The 27,929-nt window shown below is 38.7% G+C and overlaps 1 protein-coding gene across 1 annotated transcript; it reads left to right on the top strand.

Annotated features, from left to right (window-relative positions):
* The first annotated feature begins 30 nt into the window (after positions 1-30).
* On the top strand, positions 31-27,929 carry SLC13A4 (solute carrier family 13 member 4). Its single transcript, XM_009679909.2, has 16 exons — positions 31-865; positions 6,898-7,026; positions 9,709-9,845; positions 10,390-10,571; positions 11,432-11,486; positions 13,093-13,132; positions 13,747-13,824; positions 15,180-15,370; positions 16,676-16,795; positions 19,713-19,814; positions 20,762-20,863; positions 21,972-22,069; positions 23,223-23,353; positions 24,208-24,369; positions 25,953-26,090; positions 26,746-27,929. The coding sequence occupies exons 1-16, from the start codon at positions 767-769 to the stop codon at positions 26,881-26,883; spliced, it is 1,902 nt and encodes a 633-aa protein (XP_009678204.1). The 5' UTR covers positions 31-766; the 3' UTR covers positions 26,884-27,929.

A 27,929-nucleotide genomic window follows, 5' to 3' on the forward strand; every position in this document is an offset into this window, starting at 1 on the left:
GAACAAGTCTAATCTGTTTTGGAATTACTGCCCTGTGAATTCCAAGCTCAAAACAAAAGTAGGGTAAAGGTAGATTCAAAGTAGAAGCCAAATCTATAGTGAAGAGGCAAAGTCTAAATAGAGCAAAATATAAAGAACAGAGGAGGTTTTAACCTTTTTTAAAAAAGAATATCTATAGGTTTGTTTGCGCACATTGAACTAGAAGTTGTTAGTATTAATCATTTTCCAGCAGAAAAGAAATCTGGATTTGAGACGTTCAGACTAGCAAACAGGAGGAAAAGCGACGTCAGAAAATACTGGAAGCAACCATAGAAATATTCAACCTGGTTTATGAAAACAGGAATTACATTACTACAAATCAGACAATGGAAGAGAAAAATCTCCCAAAACATGGGGGTGAGAAGGCAACACAGCTACATTTGTTATTCTGAATTAAAAATAAAAATTGTTAAAAGATCACTATGCTCCAGCTTGCAAACCTCTGCATGTTATCTTGTGATAATCATTTGGATGAGCTGTTGAGCCCTACATAAACTGAATGTCTTTTTAATAAATAAATAGTGAAAGTTCATTTTCAAAACAACAGATTGAAGAATAAAGAAAGAAGTTAAGTCATTTTGGGTGACTGGTTGGGGAAAGGAAACAAGAGAGAGAGAGCCCTTTCAGGGAAATCCAGGCAAAAGTGAAAGAGAACTTGGAGTGGAAGCTGGAGTATCCAACAAACTAGAGAAGAATTCCAAGAAGAAAGCAACTAAAGTAAAGGAATATGGCAATAGTGAAGGAAAAACTCAGACCCCGAAATCTTTTGCTGGTTGTTCTCATTCCACTTCTGCTGCTTCCTTTGCCACTTTTATACCCCAGCAGTGTAAGTACCTTTTCCTTTTCTTTCTTAACAAAGCCTCTGAGTGCAATAGGTAGTCATGCTAGATAAGTGTGGAGTGGGTAACAAGAAAGGTGAAGACCTAAATAAACATTACTCTTAGAAATATCAAGGACTGAAATCTGAAGAACTATGAAATACAAGTTATAGAGAATTCTTACTGTTATCACCAGAGCTACCTTGAGTCATGTCACAAGCAAAGTTGAATAACCATAGGTGAAGCTAGTAAAGTACTATTTTAAGGCAAAGATATTGTATCTTTTTTTTTTTTTTTTTTTTTTTTGCAATAGTGTGCTTGGGGTAGGGGGAGGACAGAATAAACATGCTAAATAAAAAAAGTTTTCTTTCAGAAGAAGTATTTAAAAGGAATACTTTAAGTGTCCTTCATTTTTATTTGTAAGTATGTATGGAAGGTTTTTCAGTCTAGGATGGGTTTATAGGACAGCAATTCAAGAGAACACAGCAGAGAGCTAGGGCTCAGTGAGAGGCACGTAGGACCACACACAGACTCCACTACTCTAAATCAGGTGTAGATACCTCTGCTGCAACATTGTAGCTCTGGCAGTGGCTAATAGATGATGTCTCAGAAACATCCACAACAATACGAAGTGGGAAATAGTCTGTGCTTAACATGCAGATCAGGGGGTAGGAGTGAATGTAGCTGTATTCCTGACACTGTTCAGGAGTTTCTGAGTAGTCTTAACCCTTCTTTATGGCTGTTTCTGCAGTTGTAAAGCATAAGATAACCGTGTTTTTCTACCTCACAGAGACAGTGATGTTTAACTCATCAGCATTTGTAAGGTATTAAAAATTCTGCAGCTGCAGTGGATTCCATAGAGCTAGCAGTAAATCTGACCAAATGGTGCAGTGATTTCCATCCCTTTCTGTACCCTGCTGAAGATTAATTCTTCCTTCCAGTACCAGAGGATTTATGAATACTACTGCTTTATCAAATAGGAGTGCAAAGGATTAGAAATTGTATAATACTTTTCAAAAATAAAACTGTAGGGTTTTGTTAGGAAAGAGAAACAAGATTCGCAGAAAGGAAATGTTCCAACTCTACTGATTTGTACGTTCCACTTTGGAGTGAGTTTTCCTCCTCCGATCTTCAATGCCTATCTCTTGGCTACGCTGTTACAGTGATTTTCCATCTCTTCTGCATTGAGAGGGAAAGATGACTGCAACAACATGACCTGAGGCTCCTTTACCAGTCTTGCCTGAATTTGGCTTCCATTCTGCCAGTTCTTGCAGATAGTCACAGTTCTCTCCAGAGAATAGCAAGGCCTACCTTTTTACAGAAGCTTATTTTAAAGAATTTTTCGTCTCCTCATCTCACTAGAAGGGCAATATAAAAATAAATTCCCCCTGACGAGCCCCGATGGCACTGTAACTATAGCATGCTCTATATCCTTTAAGATCCTCTCTTAGAGAGCATTAGATTCACTGTACTAAAATATGTTACTCCTGTTGGCTCCCTATTGGATTCAGAGGCATAGGATGCAATATGGAAATCCTTTAATAACCAAGGGAACTGTAATATCATCATATATGTTTTGAAACAGAAGTTCAGTGACAGTACCGCTGCAAGAACTGCTGTTACGTACTACAGGTTTCTCTGCACTATCACTCTGTTCTTCATGTTGCTCTTCTACAAAGTGATATAAAAAGTTATTAGATGATGTTTTACGTCCACTTTGCATATGTGTGTATGATTACAAATGGTAAAAAATAACCATGAACCTGACCCAGAATCTTACAAAGGACAAGTATTAATAATGCTATTAAGAAAATATCTAAACCTAATAAACTCAGTGGACAGGACGCTATTCAAGTGCTCTAGTGTAGCATTTACTTTGTTACAACCCATTGACTGTGATTACTTCTTAAACCTGAAGATTCCCCAACTGCTGACTTACTTAAATTTTCATTTATTAGAGCATTATATTAGTTTCCTGACTTTCAGAGATCACAATTACCAAGTGGTTAATATATGCATTTCTGCAGGGAATCAGCTTTCAGCTTCTTTGATGATATCAGCACAACTCTGGGAATGACAAAGGACCATGTGTAGTGGCAACTGCCATCAAAGGGAGCATGTCCATGGCTTCCTTTCTACTATTTTATAACAAGAAATGATTGGGTGAAAAATAAATCTGAGAGTTTTTACTTGTTTTCTGCTTCCTTTTCCAAAGTTTGTACTTGAATTGCAGCTTGTAGAGAAGATTTGGGATACCCATAAGCACCTTTCAGTCCTTGGCACCTACAGAAAAAAAGGTGTGCTTTCCAAATTCTGGGTCTTTTTTATTCTCTCCTTACTTCCTCATTGTTAGCAGTGATGGGGGAACATTTCTATCTCATTTTTCATCTTTATCCTCCCTCTTTTTCCATAAAGCCACCTATGATATCATAAAGCATGCCATGCAAATAGAGCGAGCTGTGGGCAGAATCTCTTGAGACAGCTGATCCTGTGGCCACCCTGAGCCCATCTGAAGGAATATGGATGGCTCATCAAGAGCCAACAGGAGATGCTGAAAGCTGATAGACATGCAGCATCTGGTGATGCTAACATCTCAGCACGCGATTTCAGTGGGACGGACTCTAAGGCACAGAACATGCTCTAAATAGCCACGGACGGCATGCTTCAATTCACCTTAATTGTAATTCACACAAGCTGAGGGGAGGGAATCACAGGGTTATCCCATCCTTTCAGAGATGGTAGTCCAAAGTCTGCTTGATTCTTTGCACTGATTAAACACACGCTTGCGTGCAAGATATGCAAAGCACATCTGTAACTGAGCACATCCTCAATCCAGAGTTTATTCTTTTTTTTAACCACCCTGAGATCCTCAGATGTTTTAGTGACAAAAGTTTTATGCATGATCTTTATTGTGGAATATTTTAGCCATAGTTGACTTTCAGCTCCTATTTTCTTTTCCCCTAAGAGATTGACTGAAGATAAGTTGTAGGCCCCCAACCATCCCACCCTATCTCACTGCACTGTGTTTTCCTGCTCCCTACTTCAGGCCCTTGGGTTGGGTTAACAATCATTTTCAACTGAACAACAAGAAGGGAGAAGGGTGAAAACAGTTAATATTATACAGTCAATACTTCAGTACTTAGTAGCTCTGGTAACCATTAATTAAATACATAAATTCAGTTCAACTAAATTGAAGAGATTAGTATGGTTTCTCTTGGAAACAAGCTGGTTTAAAATACTCAGAGAATAAATAGAGAAAATTACTAGAGAATCTGATTAAGTTTTTAACAGAGACTTTGCTTTCCCAATACTTGCTACCCAATTTTATACCATTTTAAAATGTATTTTCTTTTAGTTTTGTTTGCAAACTGATCACAGACCAGTGTATAGGATACACAAAGACTGAGTGTCGAGTGTCCATCCCAGTCAGATTTTGATAAAAACGTAACTTTTCCTTTGTCTTATGCCATTTACACTATTACTCTACTTTATCAATACACACAAAGAGCAGCAGAGAGTAACAGTTTATGCTCAAAGCCATTACAGGGAACTATTCAATGGAAGAAGAAATAGTTTGAGGTTAGGCTAGGATGATACACATTTTGTGCATTTTGGAAAATTGTATCCTTTGGGTGCATCTGTTCTCTTTTAAAAAAAAAACAATGTTTTTCATTTAAAGCATTTTTTCTCTTCAGATACATTCAGGATGTCATACAGTGTCTATGCAAACATGGAAGCTTGTTAGCAGGAAATGATGAGTTAAACCAATAAAAAATGTGCCATATTGTCACTAGCTGACAAAAATGACCCTAATTCTGCTCTCTACGGAATATCAACCATGAAATCTAATGCAGCTAAAGGTGACTAAGCAGTGAGTTGGCTAATGTTTTTGAACCAATAAGTCTTATGACCTTTACCTGAAATAGTCTTGTCTTCCTACTGCAGATTATTAAAAAAACTCTATTTTTTTAAAATGATTTTAATTTTTAAGTCAAAATCTGTTTTTATTGAGTGGTCACTTGAAGCTGCTATCAACTTAACACCAATCCTTGGAGTTTCAAACAGTAAAGTAATTGATTTCATAAAATGTTTGCTCCATAATCCATGAATATAAAAAATAAAACCCAAAACTGTGATATCATCCATTCTAGCCTAGTCTTTTCTACTTTGTCTTGGTAATAATGAAGCTCCAACTGCAATACACTCTTTTAGTGTATTTTGCTAAAGGACCCAGTCGTAGAGGAGTAGTGAAACCTCCACTCAGGAGCTTAAAACATAAACAATTCTTCCATAAATGTTAAGGAAGAGAAACAAATGTGCACATGTTTCTGCATGGTGTGGAATTTCAAATGTACTTTTCCAGCCATGAGTGAGCAATCCAGAGCTAAGTTTGTCTACTTGTCCAATAGCATTTCAGAGACTCCTTATAGTCGCTAAAGTCATTGGAGTTTACCTGATTCAAGAAAGTTATTTTTCCTGATATTCCTATTTCACTAATTTTTGTGGGTCTTGTTACTTGAATCAGAAGTGTTTAATGTCACACGTTTCCAAAATAGGAAACCTGGCAGCTAATCTAAACCCAGGCTTCTGAATAAGCCTGGCAATAATTTTCAAGCAAATAGAGGAAATGGAACATAGAAATCTGTCTTAATGTTTTCTCTGGGCTATGCTCTGGCTGTTACCACTATGAGCAGTACTAAGAAACAGGAATAGCTGAACATCGCTCTTCGTTAAGGGCAATGTAACATAATGTTTATAAACATAAATTTAAATAACAGCTACTGATTCATTCCAATGAATTCAGACCACTGTATAGTCTTAGTTTAGACTTTGCCACCTTGTTTACAAAGCTGTTTGCAAAAAGTGGAGAGTCACACGGGCTCATTGATTAGCACAAGGATCTGTTGGAATTGCTCCTGTGATTCTTGAAAGCTGCTTGGTTTGAGAGTCATCCAATCAAGCAACAAAAGTAATGAAACTATATTTGAACACAGTTCAAACAGTCTTCCATGAATAGTGAATTTTCTAAATAATCGTCATTGCGAGTTGGGAATCCAAAGGCTTGAAATGTTCAAATGAAATCTCCACTGAATAATGAAGAATGGATAGATTTTTAGCTGATGCAAATCAGTGAGGATCTACTAGCTTCCATAGACCTGCCGTTTTACCTGACTGGATAGAGGAAATGTTCCTAGAATTCTAAACATAACAAACTGAGCCTAAGGAGAGCTCTACTGAATGCCATAAATAAAGATATATCTATCTGAAAAATGTACCAGAAGACTTTACTGGACTAGCTATATTAAGTAGATACAATCTTTCTCCATACCATGGTGATCACTGGTTCACCATGAACTTTCAGCATGGTGTTGTCAAGGCTTTCCATCCCAGAACCTTGGACAGCAGCAAATTTGTTTAACTTGTATTTTAACCCGTGGCCTCTAAGGCCCTTGGGGTCCATGGACTTCTCCTAAGTGTCTCTGGAAATTTACTGAGAAAATAAAACCTACCAACAAAAAATTTAGATTTGCATACTATCTAAAGAGAGCAGCCTTTCAGGGTATGTTTCAAAGCAGCCACTGCACAGCTTTAGACATGCTATGGTGAGAGAGAGCATTCTTATCTGATCCTAAAAACTATATGTTCCTGGGCTTGTCCAGTACTGGAGAGAAAGCCATGTAGAAATTACAGCTCCACAGGCTGAATGTTTGGTAAATACCAGATTATGGAAATCAAAAAAAATTGGACAATGCACTTGGAACCATTATTTTCCTTATTTACAAGTTTATCTCAATGTTTTGCCCTAGATCATGTGCAAAACCTTTCATTAACATCATCTTCTTCTGAAACTGGCCTGCAGGATGGTAGCCTAGATTTCAGTTCTAGATAACTACTCTTTAGGAGATCCTTACGTGGTCCTTGTCAGACACTTCTGGTCCAGGCATCCTTAGCTGGAACGTGTTCTGTGAACTCATTTACAAAGTCTTCCACAGCAAGTGGTATGGTAATAACATGTAACTGCAATGATTTCTCCCTACAGGAAGCCTCATGTGCCTACGTGCTGATCGTGACGGCTGTGTACTGGGTCTCTGAAGCAGTACCTCTTGGTGCAGCAGCCTTAGTTCCTGCTTTCCTATACCCACTTTTTGGAGTCATGAAATCCAGTGAGGTCAGACCAGTGTGTACTTTTTTTTCTTCTTTTTTTTTTCTTTCTTTCCTTTTTTTTTTTTTTACTCTCTGTTAATTATTTGAATAAAATAAATCTAAGTGGACTAGAAAGAGTCTAAGAGGAAGAAGTGTACATCTTACAGTGTGTAACTTGTGTAACAGCACTTTCTTCTACTGAAAAAAGATAGACATAGGTTTGGCCATGGTAACCAAGAGTGGTGCCCATCCAATCAATTAGTGCATCATCAACGATTTCCAACACCTATTGTATCAAAAGACTCCACCTTCCCCCTTCTCCAAAACCATGTAAACAGCAATTATGGGATAAATTGGGAAATTTCTTTCCAACGATATTTGTTATAGATGATGTATAAAGCAAGAGGCTATGTATCCTGAAGATAATATTAGCATTTACTATAAAAGACTAGATAATTTTATTATCCAGGAGAATGGCTAATTCCTTCTCCATGCCTTAACCTTAGCACTGCATAGTAGCTGTGAGTTCTAAGGTGAAAGGAGTAATTGTACAGAAAAGTCTCTTTGATAAGTTCTGAATTTTCTTACCTCAGTTTTTGTTGAATGTATTTTTCTTTCATGAGATGTGGAGAAGCTCCTTTGATTTTGTCTGCAGTTTTTTTTCTCCTTTTTTCCCTCTTTTTTGGGAGGGGAGGTGTCACATTCATTTTATAGGAACTAGAAATGTAGATAAGAACATAGCATAATATATAGCAACCATAAAGTTGTTGTATTTCTAACACAATCTAGCTCAAGGGCATGTCCATAAATGAATGGAGTCAAGCATGAACCAAGGGTTTTATGGCCTGTCTTATTCCTCCCAATGGTGTAAAAATTACATAACATAATTAGGTACATTTCCATAACAACATTGTTAAATATTTTCAGGAGTTTTTTCTCTTAACGTAAAGTACTTAGGCATTTTCATTGCAAAACTCTGCAGTATATTGAAGATGCAAAATTTAGGGGCAGCCTGACAGAAATTCAACGTAATTTCAAATTAAATGACAGTAGAACTGCTGCAGAGAATGTATTATTTGCTTTAGGAACAGAAATAAAAACTTATATTTTAAAATAAGCAAGTCTGATGATGCTGCAGTATTTCCAGTTTGCTGCTCTGGAGTGCCATAGAAACCCAGGGTTCTTGCCTCGCAGTTTAAGCCAAACATAACTCACAGGGGCTTAAGTGCCTAAGTCTGCGTGCTCTATGTGTGTGTACGTGTGTATTTATAAGAACGTTAGTATTCACTTGTTCCTCCAAAATGACTGTGAAGGGGATAAAGGGAAACAACAGATTCTTTGTGCTCTGGCTCGAAAGATTCCTTTCATGCAGTTCAAGATTTTTTTTTAACAAGGTAGCAGGAAAATAAAGAAAGTTAATGAAACAGAAACTAGTGGAAGAAAGCCAGAAAACTGATATTTAAAAGTTCTGGCACACAATAATGACAGCCAGGCCTATTTAGGTCACCATGGGGATTTCTTAAATAAACATAAATAAATACTTAACACTTACTACAGCATTCACAAAATACCATTAATGTCATTCTTGCACTTTTATGGAGGCACTGCAGAATGACTGAGGGCAATGGAAGAAACACTGCTCCTACTGATTTTAATTGTGTTTATACGCTAGAGCGTACATTTAGTCAAAGTAATAGTTTTAATTTGAAGAACCAATGTTTTTGGAAAAAATACGCCAGAAGCAACGTGTGAAGGATTTCATTAGAACCAAATACAAAATTCAGTTAGACTCTGAATGTTCATTTATTACTTTCATTTGTTCCCATTTTGCTTGCTTTCACACAAAAGTGTGCATGTGTGTGTGTGTGTGTGTGTGTGTGTGTGTGTGTGTGTGTGTGTGCGCGCATGTATGTTTTTGTTTGTTTCGTCTGTTACTTTTGTAGTCCCCTCACAGAATATCTGCTGATGTCTTAGCAAGTCTCATGTTCAAGAATGTTCATTGCCTTGGAGGACCATGCGTGGTCTCTGAATTTTTTCCCAAGCTAGTTGTTGATTTTTGCTCATCCCTTTCAAATTAAAGTTCTCTTTTTTGAAACTTTGCCCTATTTTCCTAACACAATGCAGATTAATTTCCATTGTGAAAAGTTCTGGCACATGGTTTGTGGCACATCACAGCAATATCCCAGTCTTTCACTATTGGGTTTAGTGAACGTGTCCCAAAGCATTTTTTTTTTTTGAAATTGTAGATTCTAGAGTAGCCACAATGTGCCCAACAGTTGAGCAAGATATAAGATGTACAGAAAAGACAGGCAATGATATTTCCAGAATGAAAAAGCACATCATTAGCTGCCCTCAGTGCTACTTCTCTGTGACTGTTAGAGTTTGGACCTGGCTGGATAATATGAGTGACTCCATGCAATGAACATCCTGCTCAAAGAAATAAGAACTCTCTCAATCTCTTCAAAGCTGAGAAACCAGTTAGAAGTGGGTAAAAATTATTCGTAAACACAAAATGAAATAGATTAAAGAGAGCATTTTGACTAATGAATTATTCAGTTTCTCCAGCTCCCTGTCATTCTTTCTGTAGGGAGAAAAAAACCCCACAATACCAGATTTCTACTCATACAGTAAAATTCTGTTCATTGTCCTCTGTGTAGGGTAATTATTGCTGTTTTAATTGATTGTTTCGCACTTGCCCTTAATGCAGGTGGCTGCTGAATATTTCAAGAACACAACTTTGCTCCTCATGGGTGTGATTTGTGTGGCAGCTTCTGTAGAAAAATGGAATCTCCACAAGCGAATTGCCCTGCGCATGGTCATGATGGCTGGAGCAAAACCAGGCATGTGAGTGAGTCTTTGACTTCAGGGTAGTTCACAATTGACAGCAGCAGCTTAAAAGAGCAAGTAACTCAAACTTCCCCATGCACAAGAGAAAGCTGGCGGAGTTGGGGTAGTTGCTTTGACTCCACCACTGCTTTCAGGGTTTGAAGGCTTAACATGTTTTCATCCTCTTTCCACCACCTCTAACTCATCAGCTTTTTATCCCATTATTTCAGTTTGCTGCTGATTCTCTTATTCCTAGTCTCTCTATTCCCTCTTTTCCTGCTGTTTAGCAAACACAAAAGTATTCTTAAAGTAACCCTGGATGTCCTGAAAATCACTAGTTCTCATCTCACGCAATGATTTCCAAGTCGGGAAGCAATGGATTTCCAATGATGCATTGTCTTGTGCTGGTTCTCAGCATAGGCAGCGTTTTATCTGTATTTTGGCACCCACAAAGAAAAAAGATCTGATGTAATTATTAGTTGATTAATGAAAATATTGGGCAAGGAGGCCTTGTAAAATTTATGAAAGAGCCTCAAGAAGGCTTCATTGTGTTGTACTCCAGGTTGCTTCTTTGCTTTATGTGTTGCACCACGGTGCTATCCATGTGGCTTTCCAACACATCCACCACAGCCATGGTGATGCCAATCGTGGAGGCAGTGCTCCAGGAGCTAGTGAATGCTGAGGAGGAGCGTGAGGTCATCAATACTGCGGGCAGCACCATTATCGAAGAAAACGAGCCAATAGGTATTTTCCCATATTGCCCATTCTTTCTCCTTTAATCAATGACCAGAATTGCTGATATATATTATTCAAACTCTACTGAGGTCAGAGCTGTCTGATTTGTACTGAAAAAGATGCTGTTTCGTGCTGTTTCTTTTTGTACGGTGATATTTCTTTCATAGTGTCAAGATATGATTGGAGAAGTGGAGTTGGGAGACTACTTGGATCGAATTAGGGCATATACTGGAGTTCATGAGTCATAAGTTCTTATGTCGTAGAATTTCTTTGGGGTCAGAAGGAGGGTGTGTGGCCTGGAGACTGAAGAAGCACTGGGAAATCTCCGGGAAGAAAATGAAGGAAATGTAGCAAAGAATGGGCTGCTCTGGATCCTAGAGCTGCTAAGGGCATCACGTGCAAGAGCACACTTACTTACAATGCCACACTTTCCTGCCCTCCTGGGCTGCCCAGTTCAGAGAAGGTGCCAAAAGAGTTATCTCCTGGATAGATAAGGTCTAGGGTTTATTTTGTTTATTCCTTCCTAGAAAGGATGGATATTGGAGGGAAATCTCTCTCTCTCTCTCTCTCTCTTTTTTTTTTCCATTCAGAGATTCCAGGCTGAGCAATGATGTTATTTAACCTTGCTTAACTTCTCACATCTCAGCCTGAGATCTCATAGACATGATAATCTTTTAACTGCCAGAAGAATGTGAACAGGACAAAACAGCACAATAAAATGCTGCTTGAGGTCACGGAGTATCTGAGAAGGTTCTTCTTAGCTTTTGTTTGCAGTAACTCCTGCATGTTCCATGGTGTGCCTCTGGACTGAGGTCCAGGGACTCTGCTCATTTGTCACCTCTAGAGCTGCTTCTCTTCTCTCATTACAGGTCTCACCGAAAAGCATGGCCAAGCTTCACTGGAGCTTATCTTCATCAATGAGGAGTAAGAAAGAATCCTGTACATCACGACTGGAGATTTGAGCCCTACACAGGTTCCAATGAGATGAACACAGGACTAGAACCAGGAAGGGCAAACAGAAGCTTGCAAGTTAATGTTTTAGATGTGATTGACAACAAAGGCTTGTATGAGAAATGGGATTAATGTAATGTTTTGGATCTCACTCAAGCTCCCTGATATTCATTTATTTTTTAACACTATGGTCATTTTAGAGGGAAGGGAAATGTTTCTCAGGTTTTGAGTGACCTTTTTTTAAAGTCCGTGTTTGTGCTGTGTGAGAGAGTGCTGTCAGCAGATTTTTACTTCTGTCCCCTGAAGAAACAATGATGGAGACAATCCAAACACAGTGTGGAGTGCCCATGGAACATGTCTTGGGGAAGACACTTACAGAGGATTCCATAGGAAATCCTCAGCCACCAGGAGCATTCAAGAGACAGATGTCAAAGCAGAAGGAAAAAACCTATACAATAATTATTTCGATAAATCCAAAGTTCTTCAGAAGTTTGAAACACTAACAGTTTTAGCCAGGTCTCTATATTGGGTAAAATATAGTCAGGAGATAAGGGGAGATCAAAGAAATTTGTCAAATTTAAAAAATTAACTAGCATTTCAGGATACATGAGAGAACAAACAAAGCTATTGTCCCAAAACTATGCTATAGGACAATTTCTGAGGAGTACATTGCTACAAGAAGAAAGAATAAACTGTAGTCCTTCCTTGAGCACCTTCTGTTTTATTAACAAATGCTCAAAATAAAAGAGAAGGAAGTTCTGGTTGCATATTTTAAAATTTACTTAAAAATAAACCTTAACATCCCAATAGCACATCTGGTTTTAGGTTAACTTGGAAGCCCTGAATATTTTTCTTATTATCTGGAGACTGACGGGTTCTGTAGTCCCTCTGTTGCTGTCTCTTTTTACCCCAGACATATTTTCTGTGCATTATAGAATCACACTCTCAGTCAGGCATTTTGCCATTAATCCCTTTAAGCCCTACTGTAAAGTATGTAAGGGATATTTTATAATAGAACTATTATTAAAATGCCATTGTTTGAAAGAGAGCTTGAAATTTGGTAGGAGAAAAAAACTAGCTAATTCAATTTTCTGGAAATAAATATGATTTCAATGTCAAAGTAAAAGTTCAATGAATTGTTTGCATGGTTCACAAGCTTCACAGGACAGATTTAGTGAAAGCTGTAATGTGGTATAGGAAGGTACTCAGAAACCACACTGAAGAGGCTATTGGAGGAAGAATTAGAGTAGAACAAGACAGCGGTAGCATCGCACTGCCCAGTGGGTTCAGTACGTTGTGAATGGAGCCCATTCTTAGAACGGAGTATATCATCAGGAATGCATATTTTTGCTTTCACGGAGGTGGAATCTCCATTGCTACACAGCTAGGGGTAGAACTATGGAATATGATGGCTTTTTCTGTGTGTCTAGCCAAGATACAACATGAGACTTACTAAAAAATGGTGGTCTACAGATACCCGTACTTCCACAGATGTTGCAGTTCCCATCTCTTGTGTGTGCCTTTTTAGGGAGGAAAAGGGAGGCTTTATTACAGTATATTTTCCTTTCTTTGTTTTTAGTGCTACTACCAAAGACTTCAGCTCCTTGATGCATACGAAGGTATTGTCACAGGTTGTACCTGTATCTTCTGCGCTACGCTGTCTTATAAAGCAAGAACCATCAAAACAGCCCACACAGTTCTGAAGACAATACTGTCAGTTCTATTATTTCAAACAGGAAGCAGTGATTGTTGGCAGAGAGTATATGTCATAGAATGGCCTGCCTTGTGTTTATCCTCGCAGCCTGCTTTCATAGATCAAGATGGGGATCAACTGGCTCTGTAGAGTTGTTTTACATATTAATGGAAAGCCTGAGATCTAGTCAGCAGACTAACAACTGCATACAGACTCAGATTCTAGCAAGTTCAGATATGATCTTTTACTGTCCAAGTATTGCCAGCTTCTGCAGCTGTGGCTCATTACTCATTTAGAACAACCTGCACATATTAAAAATTGTAGCTTCTAGCAAAGGGTCTGTTAGATTCTACTATACAGTAGATGGAGAAGGCTATTCTTTTACATCTTACGTATTTCCAGAATAAAGTTTACAACTAAAATTGAATGGATCTTTAGAAAACTCACTACCTATGAGTTTTACAAAACACAATTAGTTCTAATCTAAGTGCCTCTTGGAATAGAAGCGAGGCTAATCCAAAGGCATTTGCTTCCCCATAGAATATGAATGGTGTGCACATGATAGCCAACCCTATCGGAACAGTGAAGTCCAAAAGCAATGGGCAACATCTACCTCAGGTAAGGAGTTGTTAAAAAGGGTGGGTGAGGGAAAGGACAGAGGTGAACATCACCTGCTCACCATGGCTTCATATTTGTTCCTTGTAAGCTGCTGTACGTGGAATCACTGTCCATCATCTTAGAATAGTCAAGGCTTGGTCCTGGGCCAGTTCTTGTTCCCATTTAGACTCCCCCATCACGGGTATTTCCAGAGGATCCTCTCTTAGTAAGATATTTCCCAATAGCTGGTATAATATTCATTTAACTTTACATCAAATTACGTATTCACAAGTTTACCCTCCCATTTGATTGTTCTACTCATTTGTTTCTGCAAAGCTTTTCCAGGAAACAGGTCAACACGAAATTAACAGTCTCTGGTGCTCAACATCTTACTCACAACTAAACCAACAGTGGACATAGAGCCTTCAACTGTCCAATGAATGGGTCTGGCAGTCTTAGGATCCACCTCCTTCCTGTCTTGTCCAATATCCTTCAAAATCCTCCAGTACATCTGTCCATTGCAATATTTCTTCTATTCTTGAGTGTATCCAAGGAGAGATTGCTGTTTAGACTACAGTTACACAGCATCTTAGCGGTATAAGTTGATGATGAGGAAAGATTAGGCTAAAATCAACACACATATTGGCATGCATAGTTTAAAAGAATTTAAGTTCATATTTCCAAAAAAGGCTAATGCTAATTTTTTTTCAACTGAAAAAAATCTGTCTGACTTACTTGCTGCATTTCTCCTGATCCTAAATTACACTTTTGGGTTTCGTGTGATTTTGGCCTGAGATGTTGTATCTTTATTCCCGATACAACAGGTTGATTTACCAACATGGACCTTTTCCTGTTATTGCTAGGGAAGCTTCTTTTAGAACAACGTTTTCTTGCAGCTTTTTCTCCCATCTTTCCATCTACCAGCCTGTTACCATGCACTTCCCCCATTCCTAGCACTCCATTCCTAACTAAAGGCTCTTAGCTGGTATGAGGGTGAAAACTCCACGAAGCATTTCTTTGGTGGCTGCTCATAAGCCTCAAGGATTATAGATTCCTACTGCTGAAATACTGGAATCTCACCCTGCAGCTTACAAAGGCCATCGTATCCAGCTGAGATTCCAGTGAGACCTGGAGCAGGACCAAACCATGATCAGAAGTCTGGTTACTATTTGTCCTACATTTCTGCCACAGATCAAGCAATTTCAGGCCCCTGGGCAGGTTTCTAGTTCTGATCCCAGCTAATCCCCATGAAGAAAAAACTACCCCCTCTTATGCAAACCTCTTGTTTTTCTGGAGTCAGTAGTGCCTTGGCATTAGAGCGGGCTGGGCTGTTGTTATAATCTACTGCTGTCTTTGATGAATGTGTCTCTTTGTAGGCTCAGATACTGGTCCTGCCTCCTAAGCCCACAGAACTGGACTTGAGCACTAAATACCAGTATCAATCCAGACATGATCATATGGTCTGTAAATGCCTCTCACTGAGTATCTCCTATGCTGCAACCATTGGAGGACTGACAACCATCATAGGGACATCCACTAGCCTCATATTCTTAGAGCACTTCAACAAGTAGGTGATATTGTGCACGTGTGAGGTTGGCAGCTGGGTCATTACCACTTTTGTGGCTTTCTCTGTATGTTATTGCCTTAGGGAACCCTTGGAAGATAGTTTATTTGAAGGGAATTTTTCTTTCTTCTCTAATCTAATGTTATTACTAAGGGCCAATGGCTGAAAGTGGGTGCTTTAGTTCATACATACCCATGTCCTTCCCCCATGCAAAATAAAAATTCCTCGGCATAAGATAATATTTTAGTTTCTTCAGTAACTCCTTTTGATATTGCTAATCGGTTACCATGGAGGCAGCAGGTACCCTGGAAAATTAAACACTAACTAAAGTCATTAAAACATAACAAAGAAGACAAAGGCAAATGCATATGAAAGAAGAAATGTCACAAAATCAACTTTAAGATGCTTTAGGCATTCTTAGAAAGCCAGTTCTGATGATGAACCTGGGGCTCAATTAGGGGTACTTGGCCTGCTTCAAAAGCAGTGCAAAAATAAATAAATTTAGAAACATGGCCTTGCACCTTTGCTTCAGAAAAGATGGGAAGCAACTCTGTGACTAGCTACATATTTTCTTTATCATGTGTGCCTAGCACTTTGAAAGACAGGAATTCCACCTCCTTTAGAAGAGGCAAAGAGGTGGGACTGGTGATATACCTCCTCATGCACAGATATGCAGCCAATCTCAGACGTGATCATCCTCTTCTGTTGCTGCCACTGCTGCCACGGTGTCCTGTATTTCACTCTCTGAAATGGTGGTAGCAAAGGAAACTAAAGTTGGAATCCATGCTTAGCCCAAGGCTTTGGATTATGACAATTATGACAATTCCATGAAATGCACATCAGATATCTTTGTTAGAGATCAGTAGATTACAGTCGTCATTTGTGTGGTGCATGGTAAGATACACAGAGATTCTGGGTAAAATCATTCTTAGCTCTACTGACAATAAAAAGGATTTTAATGGTAACCTCAGGTGGGATGGGATTTAATTCCTGGCAACTCTAAGGGCTTTTTAAGCTGATTAGACAACCCAGGCCATCTGACCTTAAAGGTATGAAGTGCTATATGGCTCATCTCTTAGTCACACATTATGACTGAGATTCAGAAGACTGACATTCTTTGGAAAGGGGCTTCACTATGCACGTGCAATGCAGCTGTCACAAATTCATTCTGATACAACTTACCGTACCATGACAGATTTATATATGTATATAAGTGTGTGTGTGTGTGTGTGTGTGTGTGTGTATGTGCGTGTGCATGCTGGAGTGTCTGTTCTTTTACCCTTTCAATTTCTTTTGTTTCCTTTACAGTCACTACCCAAAGGCTGAAGTGGTGAATTTTGGCACCTGGTTTTTATTCAGCTTCCCCATCTCCGTCATCATGTTGGTCCTGACTTGGTTCTGGATGCATTGGCTGTTCTTGGGTTGCAAGTGAGTGCAGGTTATTAGAAATGTATGGATTACAAAAGCAGGGCATTGTGTGGCTCCATTAGAACATGTCTCATAAAGGTGCCCCCAGTCATAATTACAAAAACAAAAGCATAGCTATCTTCTCCTTGCCAGAACCATTACAGGAAATCATCTTGTTCCTTAGAAGAGCTGTACAGGCAACAGAATACAGTATTGCTGCTTGTGAGTGGAGTACCTAGATACTGCTGATATAAATCTTTATTACGCTTTTCACTGGTTTTTTGACTCATATAACAATGGCCTTGTGTGGACCAAAAATCTTGTTAAAAGTCTTTCTGGAAACGTGCAACTGAAAAAATCAATAGAAAAATAAGTGCAAGAGAGCAAGTTACTTCTCAGATGTACCCCCAGCTCAACGAAGTTAATGTAAAAGCAGTTAAAAAGAAAGGTAAATAGACTTCATATATATTTTCCTTTAAAGTGCAAAGGACTCATGGCCTAAGAGACAAATACCCTGTGATATCACGAAGTGATGAAAATAAGAACAAGGTTCTGTCTCCCAGTTCATTTGTACCACGTCTTCTCTTTGCAGAGGCACTCAGCAAAGTTAATGAAAATTGACTAAATGTGTGCATTTAGAGTGGATTAGTTAATCTGCATTAAACTGTGGTGCAGACACGCTTATTCAGAATTAAAGTGGCCTTGGCCTTAATTTGATTTAGTTTACTCTAAAAAGCAAGCTGATCTGACATTACCAATTTATAACACCTACAACAATGTATAAGATGATAATGACTTCTGCTTGCTGCTGACTTTGACTAGATTTGAAGAGGTAATTTAGAGGTGAATATCTGTGTCCTTCTCTCAGTCAGTCCTCTGAGCCTTGTAGTTCTAAATTAAAAGGCGAAAATGTCAGGCTTTTTTTTTTTTAATCTTGAGAGGAAACAGGTTCTAGCATGATCCTCAATTCTTTGATTTTTTAATAAAAATCATGGAAATTCCACATCGCATCCAAGACCTCATGCTGATTAATGTTTTTCTAAAGAATACCAGAGACTGAAGCATTATCGACTTCTTGAGAAGTGCTGGTTGATTCCAAGCCTCTTTAAGCTCTGACTTCTGTTCACTGCATTTCATTAAAGAATATATTACGTTAGGAGCTTGACTACAATACTCTGCCTTCACATCTTTCTAAGCCTAGCAACACTGATAAAATGTTGAAATAGCAACCTAATTCCTGTGTATAAATGTTTATTGAATTCCACTAACGTTTGTGGAATGTTCTTTTCCTAGAAAGTAGAGTGTTATCACTCTGCTGTTACTTGGCCCATTCGAAAAACATCTCAGACTTGCTTTTTAGCCTAGAAAGCCTTGCGGCAGGCTCTAGACTAGATCAAAGGAGAAGGAGAACCTGCCTACCAAATAATTTATTCCAGAAAAGCAGAGCGAAGGCTAGTCACCCCTTTAGAACTAACCATTAAGAACATACATAGCTCTTCACTTCCTGCAGTGCTACTGCTGCTGGATTTACCAGAGTCTAATAGGCAGGTTTGCAAGGATATTTAAATACTTGGGCATGCAGGGAAATGCTAAGTGTGATAAAAAGAACAGTGTCACGTAGATGCCCATTTACGGTGGAAATGAAAAGCCTGCTTAAGATATTTTGTGTACCAGACAGGATCTATCTGCATCCTTAACTGCTCAAATCCCTTTGAAAAACTGGCCTGCACCAGACACAAGGAAGGAGATATTAGTCCACCAGCTGGCCAGTGATATAGCATGGAACTCTGGTGGGGTAATAAGAGATATATTAAAATAGTAGGAACTTTAAAAACAGGCTGGTCTGCTCCAAATGTACTTTCGTCACTGAAGTCCAGCTGCTGCATCCCACTTCAGAATTGCCTAGCTGCAGAGGCTTCCCAGCCCACATCGTACTGCTGTGCATGACAGAAGGTAGAGCAGAAGCAGAAAAGCAGAGAGCTGTGGCTCAAAGCACACCTAAACGACACTCCTGGAAAGAGTAAAAGGAAAAGGTTAAAGTGAGCTCACAAGTTTCTTCATTTCAATTAGGAACATACAGGCTTTGTTATATTAGGAAGGCAATCTGCAGAAACTGAGGTCTTCACATAATTTGCATATAAATGTAATGCAAGGTTAAATGTGTTCAACTCTAAAATGGGCTTGTGCTTTTATTTCCTTGATAGAAATACGGACACTTTTCACCAGGACAAAACACCACACTGATTGCCTTGGCATCTGCAGCAGAGACAGTGCAGTCCTGCACTGACTGTGTATAATTTAGAAATTGCTAGAAATAATAAAAGTGGCCTTGTCAGTCTCACGGTCAACTCATGAAAATTTTTGGGATTTCCAGGACAGCTTTCCCTCCCTGTGTAGCCTAAATCCCAAATATTCAAGACAAACATGGGCCTCAAAAGCCAGACTGGGCCTTGTATGTGTTCAATACCCTTGCTTTGAGTGGAAAGCGTGCAGCTCCAACGCAAGAAAATCTATTCATAGATGACCTGTGTCACAATCTTTCCATGGGACGGTAAAAGCTAGCCATAGCCTTTGAAGAGTTCTGGCACCCGAAAAATCTGGCCTCCGCAGGCAGTAGGAGGAGGCCTAAGGAAAGAGCGCCTAGCCACAGCTCTGGCCGGCTCCACGATACCAGTCAGTATTAGTCAGAGCACCCCAGAGACGCGCAGCCTTCACGCTGCCTCTGGCAGGGTTTCTCACAAATCCTGGAAACCAGATTGTGCAAAGATCACATGCAACAGCTTCCCTTCCCATTACCATCAGGTCTTGCCCCAATCACATTGTCTCCCAACTGCCTTTGGCGACTAAAATTTTCATTTTGCTGTGTTGATGTTATTTTTTACAACATCTTCTTTTCATTTGCCTGATCTCTCTAATCTTACTGTGCTATCTCCTTCAGTTTTAGAGAGACATGTTCCATGAGCAAGAAGAAGAAGACCAAACGGGAAGAAATGTCAGAGAGAAGAATACAGGAAGAATATGAGAAACTGGGAAATGTTAGGTAAAACAGATCTTCCTTCTTCAGGAATTTGCCTCTCTGGTTAGAACCACGCTCTCATTTTGTCCTCTGCACTGCCTTTGGCTCATGCAGATTATACTTAAACGCCAGCACTGTGTCAGTTCAGGCACATACTTATTTCAGTGGATAGAAGTTCACTATTAGCAAAGGCTTTACAGCAATCTCCCATCATGAGAAGTCCTGTCCTCCCAGCTGGTGACGATCCTTATTGGTGGTGGCAAGCAATCTCTGTCAAAAAGCTTAATTTGAAAGAATCTCATTTTACAAAAGGTATGATACCTGATAAGATGAGCCCTTCTCAAAAGATTTTTGTGCTGTTTAGCTGAAATTTTAATAGATGCACTCACTGAATTTTAGCCTGATTGACTCTGAGTCTAGACCTTTGCTCACACTGTCTCTAAGTATGAAACTATGAAACCAAACTTAATTTAAATCCACCATATATTAAAACCCAGTGCCCTCAAGCCAACTTTAACCTTGTACTTATTCCACAAGTTCAAAATATTTGTGCTGATTTAATTGTCAGCTGCTGTTATGCTTTCTACAGGCTTTTAAAAAATGCAATACAAAATGTTTACAATGCAACAGTAACATGAGCTTTACCTTGTTACAGTATTTCTTCTGATAGTACTGCAAAAACATAAAAAGCATACATAAATATCTTTCTTTAAGGATTGACCATGAACAATCAAAGTGCAAATACAGATAATGATATATTTAGCTGTATTCTTTACTGGGTCTAGGTTGTTATCAGCTAGGACCCAAATGTAGACTATTTTAGTTCAAACTAATCTGCCTTTCTGTTTTCCTTATAGATTTTTTTCCCTTTTGTTGGAACCAGTTGACAACCCCTTACTTCTGTAATTTGCTCCTGGGTTTTCAGTCTGGCCTTGGATTTGATTCCTAACTTTTTTTCATTTTGTTTCTAGCTATCCTGAGATGGTGACTGGGTTTTTCTTCGTTCTGATGACCTTGCTTTGGTTCACTCGTGAACCTGGCTTTGTACCAGGGTGGTCATCTTTTTTTGAGAAGTAAGTGAAGTTCCTTAAGCAGTAGCAGAGGAATATGATCTTCTATCTATCTGCTGACTTTCTGTAATAACTTTTGGCTACCAAATGTCTATAGCCACTGTTAACGAGGTGGTAAAAAACAAAATCTTCATTCAAAATTAAGGATATTTGCTTTTAAAACTACATCTATTCACACAAAAGCAAACTGTATTCTTTCTAGGAAAGTAGAGTGCATTAGCTACAGAAGTAAAATAAATATATTTCTAAGGCAATAAATGGGAAGATCATATTCTGAAGTTTAAAGTAAGCAACATTTTAATGCATTCATAGAGAAGCTGCCACTAGGATGCTTTTTGGAATAGTTTACTAATATAATTCAAATTAAAACCTTATGTTTTTTAAATATTATTTTGAAGGAACAATTTTTGATAGAAAATGTATTTTTGTGAAGATCAGGTTTATCAGAAACATTTTCATTTCAATTAAATATTAGACAGAAAAGTGACAAACAATTATACCTTTTTCACTTCAAATAATATTTAAACAACTTATATTAAAAGTAACTTTAATATACGATACCTCTCAAAGGCTAAATGAATTGAAGTGAAATTTTCTTTCAGTTTCTACTGCATAAAATTATTTTTTCATTCTAATTCAGATAGAAAAATAATTTCTAATATTGGGATTTTCTGATAATCTTTGGAGTTTAGCACACCTCAAAGTACTTTTTCAGACTGTGATAACTATTCAAAATTAATATTTAGAATCAGTCTCCAATTCATTTATAGAGGATTACGTGGGCTTTTGCCCAGAATGTGCTAATTGTTTCTTGATTCTAGAAAACTGGTATTTTTCTATATCTCTGAGTTAATAATTGTGTAAACCAAAAGGGATCTTTTTTTTTCACTGCAGTGTTAATAACTGCTGAATGGAGACAGTTTAATAAATTTAAAAAAATTAAATTTGTTTCCTTGATATGGAAGTATAGTTTTCTCAAGGACTGTTACTAAGCCTTCAGATGTAGAAACACAGCTTCACCTATAAATATTTGCTTGGAGCCATGTCCTTTGTTGAGGAATGTCTCTGTTTGTTAGTGCATTTTTATGACAACCCACTGTTTCTTTCCTAGGAAAGGCTACCGGACTGATGCCACTGTCTCTGTATTTCTTGGTTTTCTCCTTTTCCTGATTCCAGCAAAGAAGCCATGTTTTGGAAAAAGGAAAAAAGGTGAGGAAGATGTGGCAAGAATGAGATATGATACTTTTTCCAGTGCCTTTAATGATATTTTTCTATTCTCTGTTAAATGGCCCAAGAACAGATTTTTTACTGTGGAAAGTCAGGGTTCACTTTATCCTCTGATACCATCCCTTCCTAACTCAAGCACCCTTTTTGGTGCCTTAACTCATGTATTCTCATCCAGCAGAGTACAAACAGATCTTGCATTTATGGCCACCATCTTTTCTGTGCCTGCACTACATTATCAAAACCTAGGACAGAGGTTTACGATAGGTTGAAATGCAGTTACATATTGAGAACTGCAACACAGACGTTTGGAAAATTGACTGATGAAGAATGTAAATATTTTGGTCATTACTTGTATAGAAGAACTCATTGGCAATCTCATCAAGTAGATGTAAAAGAGGTCAGTAGATGACAGTGGACTGAAAAGTTCAAATTTTTGCCAAAGTAGCTCTTGCAGTCTTCTTGATAATAATTATTACTGTTATTTCACATTCATATTTTGATAGCACTCAGAGGTATCAATCAGTTTGCTGTTGCCAGGCTCTCAAAATTCATGCATGAAAACACAGCTTCTTGTCATTAGTCTTATTTAGAGATTACAAGTGTATATAGATATGTTTATTTCTCATACTGAGATGCATGCAGCAGTTACAGGAAAAAAAAATCTAAATGCTACTTCAACAAAAAACTCAGGTATCTAAAAATAATACCCTCAGATAAAACCTGGCAACATAAATGAGCTTTATCAAGCATTATGAGTTACTGGAGAGAGAAAATACCCTTATTTGAGAAAATAATCTCATCGTAACTCCATCTTTCCAGTCTACAGATAGTTAGGACACAAGTATATGTAACAGAAGACAGTCCTTCAAATATTTATACTATAAAACATAGGGATTTATCCACATCAATAGAGCAGACAAGGGAAAGTCAGAGCATTTGGAATCAATATGCTGCACTTCCTGAGGCTGAGCTAACCAGAGAAATAGGCTGCTATCATCTTCCTCATCTATCTCACAGATATTTCTCAAGGTAAGTCCCATGGATTTTTGCATTATTATTATTGGTGAAGCATGCAGAGATCTCTGCAAAAATGCCAGTGTGATACTGGTTACACACTTGTTTTATTTTGATATAGGAGAAGGTGAAAGGTCCACAGACACTAAGACACTTGATCCGATCATTACCTGGAAGGACTTTCAGAAGACCATGCCCTGGGAGATTGTAGTGTTGGTTGGAGGCGGTTATGCCTTAGCAGCTGGATGCAAGGTACTGACTTAGATTTTATCCTACCTTCTAAGCAAATGATAAATCTGGACTTTTATCTTAATCCCTTTGTATGTTGCCCAGTTTGGAATGATGAGGATACTTTCAAATTTGTACATTACCTAGACCCTAATTTCTCGACTCAGTGGAGAGCTACTTAGCTAACAAAAAGGCTCAATTCAGTTGCCTAGACATAGGCATCTACTGCCATTTCAGACGCTCTAGAATATCCTGATATCCCCACAAAGCTTGCAGATGTGACATAAGATCTGAGGCAGACCTCATCCTTTCTCAAGCAGCAGCTGGCCAGCCAGGTGGGAACACCTTAGTTGCTGTGGGATATTCATGTTTAGGCAACTGAGTCAAGTTCCTAGCGACGGACATGCTCTAGGCTCTATTGATGGTATCTCCATTGAATAAAATGGGAGATTAGACAAACGTAGTTCACATACAGATACATACATGTAGACAACTAAATTCGTATGTCAATCTCAAAATGAATTGTACCCAGACTGTGTAATCCTTCAACACTGATTTGTAGTAATCCAGTTCACATGCTGAAGTAAAAGGAAGGATCAGGCTCGGTGCCTGCTCAATTCCGATCTTCTGCCTTTCAACTGTGCCTGTCAACTCCTTGTGCCATTTATTACCAGATGTGTGTCTCTGATATTATGGACAACAGTTTATTAGGCACTGGACTGAAATCTAGTTTACTCATCAAAAGGGAATGCAAAGAGTATTGACCTAAATGTTATTTGCTGGTAGGATTCTCTGCTGCAAACTGTCCCAGAGAGAAGAATCTGGTTTAAAAATATCCACTGTATTTAATAATTCTTGCACTTCTGTCCTTTCCCCAGACCTCTGGCCTCTCCACATGGATTGGACGCCAAATGTTGTCCTTGAGCAGCCTTCCTTACTGGGCTGTAACTCTCCTGGCCTGCATTTTGGTGTCCCTGGTAACAGAGTTTGTTAGTAATCCAGCAACCATAACTATCTTTCTGCCTATTTTATGCAGCATGGTGAGTAAAAACAACAGCATTTTTAGTCTATTGCTTCCTGATAGCCTTGCGGGAACGCATCAGGAAGTTAGGATATTGGCTCTCTGAGAGCACAGAGTCCAGCCCCAGTTCCCAAGCTATTGTTCTGCTGTCTTGGGTTTAGGAGAATTAATGAACTCTGCCAGCCAAAAGGCCTGAAAGCATAAGTTAGCACCAAGGAATATATTCAGCACCTCTCAGAAGTAAAAATATAGCTCCTGTGCTAAGGGATACATGATCTAAACACGAGGGAAGGTGAAGATGAGGAAAGCAGTAAGATACTTGGTGAAGCCCTTACAAAGCTTGAGGGTTGGGATACTTTTCACAATGTTATTTTAAATGTGTTCTTCCTTAGTTAGTAGTCACCTACTCACTACTTGTAAGAAAAGGCTGTAGAAGGGAATTTTATATCAGAATGAAATGTGTTCAGAGAGGCAGCCTGGTAAGCATACCGGCATCTAGCATGGAAAGCAAACAGAGACGCTTGTAAGGGCCAAAAGAAATGAGGATACTGGTGCCAAAGGCAGAGGCAAGAGACAGAAGTTACCTTCTATACTGGAATAGCCGTTACAGAAACCCGTCTTAATTTCTTTTTTTTTATGTAATGAGAAACTTTACTTACAAAGAATGCAGGTCATGAATCATGTTTCCCTATGAAAATAATTGCATTGGGTTGTCCCAAAGTATGCTACAGTGAACAGCTCTGGGGTAACATGAAGGTACAGTCAGATGAAAATAAGTAACTACATTAGAATGGCTTATGAGGTCAAATTCACCCCTGCTCAGCTCAGACAGAGACTATCCTAAAGTGAAATTTAAAGCAGTAATCTTCTTTTAGTGATCTGAACTGCCATCTTAAGGCAGTCTCTTTTTTTTTGGAGTGTAAAAGAAGCCTATAGACACTTCACTCTCTGACATGAAGTTAGCATTATGAATACCCTTCCTTTTCCCTCTAGCATAAACCCAGTCCATAGCAAAGCAAACTAAAATGCAAAGTTTAACCACCACTGAAGGCTGTAGTGGAAGAACAATTCTTTGGACAATTTTAAAGACTATTCTAACATCATTGTCTCCTCACAATTTGAATTTGGACAACAAACACCTAATTTTCCTAATCACAGTTCAGAAGGACTTCAGTAGAAAAAGCTTCAGTACCTTCAGCAGCTGAAAGGAGTAAGTTCCTCATGTCAATCTGTTGTGATCTCTCTTGGATGAAGACTGAAGCCGTGCTCAGTGATTAGAACCAGAAGAAACAACACAGAATGACATGGAGAACAAATGGGAACAAGAGCAAGGAAGGTCTAACAGTAGCAACCTCCACCCTCCCCCAGTGTGAAATGGTTCAACAAAAATCCATGGAGCGTGACCAGCTTCAAATCCTACCACTATCCAGCTCTAAAAAACAAGAAAAAGATTGATTCTACCCTTAAGTTTAGAAGCTAGGGAACTGAAATTTGCAGAATCTTGTTATTGTCACATAAAGCAGAGAGGGTCCTTTCATCACAGTTACAAGCAGTGGCCTTTAACGGTTAAGTGAAACTTCTCTCCCTCGTCTCTCCTTCCAGTCAGAAACCCTGCTTATCAACCCTTTATATACCCTGATTCCTGTCACCATGTGTATCTCCTTTGCGGTGATGCTGCCAGTGGGTAATCCTCCAAATGCCATTGTCTTCAGTTATGGGCACTGCCAGATTAAAGACATGGTGAGTCTTGAAATCAGGTATACCCTCCCGTGCTTCATGCAACCTCAACAACTTGTCCCCACATCCAGCAGCCAGTAATAATAATGATATTCATGTTAGTATACAGTCATATTGATCCGCACTACTGCTATTTTATTGGAGCTGTCAAGTTAAGAACATCTACACTACGATATGCACGATTTTCATCTTTTCTGTAAATGAATATAATGGTCTAACGAGCAGAGTGCTTGAGGAAGCTTACAAGAAACTAGATTTGTCACAGAGCTCCGTACTTAATCATGTAGTTGTCACCCTGCTAGGTATGGTTCAAATCCCCATTCTGACTGTGTGATTGAAATGTCCAAGTGATAAACTGAGAAGTCTTCTGATGAGCTGCATATACCTCTGATTACGACTCCTGAAGTCTCTCATGATGCACATTCTGATACATAATATTCACGGGGCTTTTTATAGCTCTAGAAATCAGTATACATACTTTATGATTATACTTATAAATCAACAGACAAACATACATATAGAAACATATTCTACAAAGCCGAAAGGGACGGATGCATGCCCTTTCTTCACCATGAACCCTTCTGCCTTCTTTCTTCCACACTGATTATTTTTGTTCAAGTCATCACTGATCATGCTCTGTTGTGTTTTGTTTTTGTAGGTGAAAGCTGGCCTGGGTGTAAATCTGATTGGTCTTGCTGTTGTCATGGTGGCAATCAACACATGGGGAATTAGACTTTTCCAGCTGAATACATTTCCAGAATGGGCAGTGGTCAGTAACATCACTAGCCGAACATAATTAGCAATGGAAACAAAAAAAAAAAAGTAAGACCAAAGTGAGTTGGGACAAAACATTTAATCTAAATTGCACATTTGAAAGAAAGGAAAAAACTTGTGTATATAAAGAACCTGGATCCAGGGCAAAACTATGAAGAAAATCCACAGGAGGATCTTCTGCATAAACTTTTCAGTTCTGAAAATCAACATGAGATTAAAATGGAGATTAGCTTTGGTGTATTGTTGCTTTTCCTGTGATACCATAATTCTGAAAAAAACCTTCTCCTCCAGATTCTTAGCCTATAGTTTTTTCAAGTTCTAGAACAATTACGTCGCACTTATAAAATGGAGGATATAGGACTCCAGTGACAGAAGACAAGTATACACATACTAGTGCACTCAATAAAAGGATATTCATTCCTACCATTCTGACTCCTGCAGTAAATGAAGGGCAACTTATTCCCAAACCCAGAATTTTCTACGCCTACTTCTTTTAAAAGCAGATTCTTCTTCTTTTTCTGAGGTGAGTCATCACTGTGTTGGAAAGCCAACTTTCCCAGCTAATCCATATGGCCTGGAAAGAAACACAGTTACCAGCTACCAGCTATAGCAGTTGAAAGAGACAGTAGACACCATCAAATAGATAGGAAGAAGTCGTCTTCTGGGAGAGGGATTTTTTTTTTTTCTGCAGCACTGGTACAAAGCTTCTCATATAGCAGTATTTGTATTCTCTGCGTTGGAAAGAAGAGCTTTAGAATCAGATAGCAAGTTTTGGTCAGTACCTTCTTTCCACACTACTGTAATGATGTGGGAGGTTTTTTCAGCAGATGAAACTGTGAGCAGCAAAACCTCACATAGCCAACAGACTCATTGCTCTCCTCTCCCTTTGGCTGCTGCTTAAATATAGACCTCTCACCTTCCTGACAGAGAACGTAAAATCTCTTCCAAGATAGTACTCTGTGCGTGCTGCTCCATGAGTAAGAAGGGAGAGGGCTGAAATGGAGTGGCACTGGCATATCTTCTCACCATGCATACTCAGTTTAATATTATACCCACCTGCTCTCTAGC

Source organism: Struthio camelus, chromosome 1, assembly GCF_040807025.1.
Source record: "Struthio camelus isolate bStrCam1 chromosome 1, bStrCam1.hap1, whole genome shotgun sequence".
NCBI classification, from domain to species: domain Eukaryota; kingdom Metazoa; phylum Chordata; class Aves; order Struthioniformes; family Struthionidae; genus Struthio; species Struthio camelus.